This window comes from Mytilus trossulus, chromosome 11, assembly GCF_036588685.1.
Source record: "Mytilus trossulus isolate FHL-02 chromosome 11, PNRI_Mtr1.1.1.hap1, whole genome shotgun sequence".
NCBI classification, from domain to species: domain Eukaryota; kingdom Metazoa; phylum Mollusca; class Bivalvia; order Mytilida; family Mytilidae; genus Mytilus; species Mytilus trossulus.
The window spans coordinates 29123661-29129835 of NC_086383.1; the positions used below are offsets into that span (position 1 = coordinate 29123661).

The window sequence follows — 6175 nt, forward strand, 5'->3', positions numbered from 1 at the left end:
AGTGTTTAACTATTATTCTTTATCAACATGATCAACAGAAAATGACATTGTTATACTTCTGTAAACATTTTTACACTCAGTCCTAAATCGTTTGTCTACAATGAAGTATATAATTGGATGAAGTGTACTATGTAAATAATAGCCTCTAATTAAAACAGCATGTATTGATTGTATACCTTCGAATGCTTCCTTTGTTATTGCTGTTCGTAAGATAACAGCAGAGACATGTAGAATGAAACCAGCGTAGGATACTCCAGTTGCTATAAGTATCATAATAGTCAAAGTTTTTGAGTCTTTATAACGCTTTTGTAGCGTTTTTCTTCCTTGTATTGTGGAAGTAAACTGATCCAAAGTTCCTGGAGCAAGGCTCTCTGATCTGGTCATTGGTCCAGGGGATGTTGGATCTTCATTGTTAGAGATTCCGTCTAAAAACTGTATCGTTCTGTTCTTTTCTGTTCGAAGTTGTTTTCTTATTTCATTGACAATCTGAATATAAGCGACAGCGCATATAAAAAATCCAATAAAACTGACGACCAAAACCAATATGGCGTAGCTATATTTTTTTAGCATTGACTCTGTCTTTCCCTTCAGAACATTAATACAACCTTTACCAACCAGTCCTGCAAAATTTACACTTCGTTCTGAAAGTCCGTATAAAAACACGGACGGAATAGATATCAAAGCGCATAATAGTATCACAACTATCCCCAATTTTTTTGCTCTTTTGAGAGACAATTGCCACTGAAATGGCGCGCATATTTTTTGTCGTCGTTCGACTGATATTAGGATAAGAAAGGTACCGGCAGTTAAACTCGTATAATGAGTAAGAAAACGAGTAAATTTGCATAATTCATCGGATGGATATGTGAAAGTGAAACGTATCTGCACCAGTTCTAGTGGAATACAGATAAAACACGTGACGAAATCAATCACAACCATCCATAATATTAGAATCTTAACGGGAGATACCGGGTACCTACGAAATATAACAATAGCATGAAGATTCCCGATAACTCCAAGTAACGAAAGAACACTAAGAATAGATGTAACTGGAAGGTCGTTGTTTATGAAATTCTGAAGATCTAGTTCCACGAGATTCTTCCTGTATGTTGTGTTTGGTTGATATGAGCCTGATGTAAGGGTTGAATTTCTAAGATCCTTAAAAAGGCTTTTTGTACTGTTGACTTCCATCCTAGATATTAAAAATAGAATAACATAAAGATAAAATACAATCAGTGTAAACTTTAAACAGACCTTAAGACTAGTATTTGAATAAAATAAGCTACAATTTGCCTGAAAATGTTTGTGGTGTGTAGTTCCAATACAATTTCAAAGACGGAATTCAACTTTTAGAAAATTAACCGACTATGTGTACAATTGCAATTTGTTATTAACGCTCTTTTTTATTTATTTTAACAAGATTGTCGCAAATTCTGTTCACAAAAACTTGAAAATTGGAAATAGAATTATTGAAAAACTAAACTTATGCCTGACTTGAAGAACAAAGGTTTTTTTTGTAATAAAACTTACCCTTTGTTATTCTATAAATCTATAAATCAAATGATGAGAAAAATGATAAATAAAAAAGAAGAAGTGGGGTTTTTTTGTAACAAAACTTTCCCTATGTAGTTCTATAAATCTATATATCAGATGATAAGAATAGTGATAAATGAAATCAGATTAAACTTGATGGAACATAATAGAACTTGACGTACGTTTCCTTCCTACTTTGTGTACGATACATACTTCCTTGTGTAGTGTACATTTTATAGAAATAAATACATAGATTATCTGCTAAATAATTAAACTTCTGCACGTTTTCTTCAGCAGAAATGTTTTCTTACATGACATGAGGATATTGTTAGACTGTTGTTTACACCCCCATTCCCCCAAAAAAAATTTCAACCAAAATCCGATCAATGAAAAAGAATAAAATAACTATGAACTAATAATAAATTTCTTGGATTTCTATTGCAGTATTCTCTCAAATCAATGACCTTATCTGGAAAAACCTTTCCGACTTTTGGGCACTCGATGCTCTTCAGAGTCAACATACAGTTGCTGATTTAGGGGGATTGTACGATCAATGCATTTGAATGGGGATATATGGTTGTAACTCCCCCTGTATCCTTGGTTGGGATCCCCCTTTTATTTGAAATGGCTGGATCCGCCACTGACTGAAGTTGTTTTATACTTTTTAACTTTGTTTTTCAAATTTCATCAAAGCCCTCTCTCTTTCTTAAATTCAAATGGTACCCCTTAAGTAATAAATAGAATAAATCATACATGACAAATACATTCATATAGGTCGGTATACAATCAAGGAGATCAAATGAGATAAATCCTCCTTGGTACAATCATGGACAAACTAAATATTGTAATTTCAGGTACAAAAAGGATAATAGTATATATAATTTTAGTTTGCAAGTATGTGTACAAACTGTGGAAAAATTTGTTGAAAAAATCGTTTTAATCATAAGGAAACTGAACAATGGGAAAACTTCATTGAACTATTAGTTTTAATTCATTATACATGTAGATACTTATCAATAGGTTTCAGTTTCAGACCAGAACAATCGTATTTGTTTATGATTTAGAATGTATGATAGATGATTAATAAGCCAATGAAACAGTAAATAATTATGCTATCCGTCAAGTTTCCCCCTTGGTTTATGTACTAAGTAGCCTATCTCTATTATTCATTATATCTGTAGTTTTGATACAATTGAAGTTTGAAAAATTCGTACAAAAATGGCTACAGAAGGGGTCATAAACCTTAACTACATAAACTTGAGCGACTGTATTGGATCTAAAAATTGAGATTGATTTTTTGTCATGGTGAAATGTGAGTTTTTTTTACAACCAATTTATTAAAGGTATTCACTGTAAAATTGAATAATTTACCGTTTTGATACTGCAACTAGTTGAGTTTATTTCCTACATATAGTAACACTGCTGTATTTTGTTCAATGTCAATTTCATCATGGACCGCTTTTTCCAGTCAGAGTTTCAACAAGGGATGAAGATAAGATTGAAATTCGTGTTTCAATTTAAATAGCTAATATTGATTTAATTATATAATTTGTTTACGATAAGTGCCTGAAATACTTTCCACTGAACATCATTCAATTAAAAACCAATTAATTAATTGTTAGTAGCCTGTGTAAAATGCACATGTAAGATGTTCTGCAGATAGTTTAACATGTAGTCGGTCATTGAATCTACGAGTTGGAAGAGTGCAAATCTCTCTACTTGGGTGCCACATGTGGAGAAGGATCCGCATATCTTTCCAGAGCATCTGAGATCACCCCTGTTTTGGGTGAGGTTCTAGCTGCTTAGGCTTTAGTTTTCTATGTTGTTTTTTGTGTACTGTTATTTGTCTGTTTGTCATTTTATTTGTTAGTCATGGCGTTCAATTTCGATCTCCGAGTTTGAATGTCCCTCGTGGATATTCCGTCCCTCTTTTTTAAAGATAATAGCAATAGGTTGGTTTGTTTTAGTATCGATAATTTATTGAAGAACATCTATCAACTCAAACAACAGCAACAACAACAAAAAAGACAACAACAAACAATAGTCTATACAAAATTATAATGTACACACATCTCTGTTTACTAGTAGTTGGTTGTTCGAATACAAATGTATGTTGGTAAAGAACAGTTTAGTATGAATGATTTTTTTTCTTCAATGTTTGCCGTTCTGTTTCGTCCATTCCTCATTTACCATTTACGAGAAAGGTTTTCTATTTCCCCTTCTAAATGTAGACAATTCACGCACGAGCTTTAATTAATCTTCTTTCCCTTTGAAAAAAACATGAACAGACATATTATTTTAAAAGGAAACAAACGTTAAAACTTTAAAACTTAAGGAAATTTAACTAGAAAACTTACTAAACTTAAATTGTTCCAATGTGATCAAGATTTATTTGTTCTCTACTGAGATTAGTCTGAACTTAAGAAACCTAAAAAAAACGATAAGCAGGATCTGTTTACCCTTCTGGATCACCCAAAATCACCTCTAGTGTTTGCTGGGGTTCGTGTTTCAGTCTTTAGTTTTCTATGTAGTGTTGCTCAAGTTGTTTGTTGTTTTTTTCATTTTTGAAATAAAGGCAACAGTAGTATACCGCTTTTCAAAACTCATAAATCCATGGACAAAAAAAATCAGGGTAACAAACTAAAACCGAGGGAAGCGCATTAAATATAAGAGGAGAACAACGACACAACCCTCAAATGTAACACACACATAAACGGACCAAGCATCAGACAAAATCCCCCGAGAATAACAAATATAACATCAAAACCAAATACATGCATTTGGGATAGACCAGTACCGTGACATGTCAAATCGCAATTTGAATTTACACTAAAAAAAAATAAGAGCAAACAAACGACCCAACGTTAAAATGTAACACACACAGACACGAACTATAATATAACAATGGCCACAAGTAGTACTTTCAGTAAGATGCATTTTTGGGGGTCTTATTGTTGCCTGCTCGCCTGAAGACTTGAATATTGGTATCCGCTACTCAACTAAAAACACGACACTAATGAGCAGTAGCGAAAACTGAGTGGTTCCGGTTTAGAATAATTTGTTCGGGTTATATACATTGTACTATAATTGTGTCATGTACTCGGAGTCAAGGGTTGTTATCTTTTCCTCGATCCGTTTGTACTTAGTTACAATAAACTGTATATAAGGCTTGTCATGATTAATTTTTAAGGTAAATTTATAGAAAACAGGACACATCATCTACTTCTTTAAGATTTATAAATTGATGACAGTCACTTTGACACTTCTATACACGATGATGGTGGAATGTGAATAGTGGGATAATTATAATGATATCAACAAAAGAGAAACACATTACAAAACGCCAACACACAATACAAACGTTCCATTGGCCATTTCATGATAGTTTTTATTGGTTGAGCCAAAAGCATATCGGGGTATCTATAGAGAAATACCTACCTTTTCCAAAAACCATTAAACACACTGTCCCAGGTTAGGGGGAGGGTTTGGATCCCGCTAACATGTTTAACCCTGCCACATTATTTATGTATGTGCTTATCCCAAGTCAGGAACCTGTATATTCAGTGAATGTCGTTTGTTTATGTGTTACATATTTGTTTTTTTTTATTTTTTTTACATAAATAAGGCCGTTAGTTTTCTCGTTTGAATTATTTTACATTGTCTTATCGGGGCCTTTTATAGCTGACTATGCGGTATGGGCTTTGCTCATTGTTGAAGGCCGTACGGTGACCTATAATAGTTGTTAATTTCTTTGTCATTTTGGTCTTTTGTGAATAGTTGTCTCATTGGAAATCATACCACATCTTCTTTTTTTATATTTTACCTTATTTGTCACACAACAACATATGGAACAAGTAACAATATACGGCATAAAGTTGTTGCTTGACTGATTGTCTGAGTGTAACGCTACGTTCAGAGTACCTGGCCAATATTATGGTAGCCAGTTTTGATTGGTTGAGCCATAAGGAGATTGGGGTATCCTTAGAGAAATACCGACCTTTTCAAAAAACCTTTAAACATATCTAATCAAAAATCATGTCCATGACATATAAATATACATACAGTAATTCATTTATACAAAGGGATTCGGAAACAAGGTTTCCCTCTTATTAAGCAGTATCTTTGTCAAATAGATAATCGGAAATAACTGCAAATAAAAAATGGGTTTGTATGCAACATTTACGGGCATTATATTTTTTGGTCTGTGCGTCCGTCTGTCGTATCGTCCGTCTGTTTGTCCGTCCGTCTGTCCCGCTTTAGGTTAAAGTTTTTGGTCGAAGTAGTTTTTAATGAAATTGAAGTCCAATCAACTTGAAACTTAGTACACATGTTCCCTATGATATGATTTTTCTAATGTTAATGCCAAATTTAAGATTTTCCAATATCTGTTAACAAAAATCCATTGGATGTTGGATGTGTACGGATTGATAGTTTAGTCTTAGTTGCATGATTATTTTATTAGTTGTAAGTGGCTTTGAACTAGCTGTCAGATAACTTCGAGTACTCTCAGATCTGTTCATTGTGTCTTTTTGTATCGTGATGTATAAGTACCCGGCCATGTCCACTTGTATTTTTGTCCATCTGATCAGTTAAACCTTTTCAACTGATTTGTATAGTTCATTCTTATGTTGTACTGTTAGAC

At 33.3% G+C, this 6175-nt stretch overlaps 1 protein-coding gene across 1 annotated transcript; it reads right to left on the minus strand.

The window, feature by feature from the left end:
• LOC134689645 (neuromedin-U receptor 2-like) lies at positions 1–1621 on the minus strand. Its single transcript, XM_063549613.1, has 2 exons — positions 1531–1621; positions 1–1192 (listed from the first exon to the last, which is right to left on the minus strand). The coding sequence occupies exon 2, from the start codon at positions 1189–1191 to the stop codon at positions 13–15; it is 1179 nt and encodes a 392-aa protein (XP_063405683.1). The 5' UTR covers position 1192; positions 1531–1621; the 3' UTR covers positions 1–12.
• Positions 1622–6175: the final 4554 nt, after the last annotated feature.

Excerpts from the sequence above, each read along its gene's own strand:
- LOC134689645 (XM_063549613.1), bottom strand. The coding sequence starts at position 1,191 with ATGGAAGTCAACAGTACAAAAAGCCTTTTTAAGGATCTTAGAAATTCA.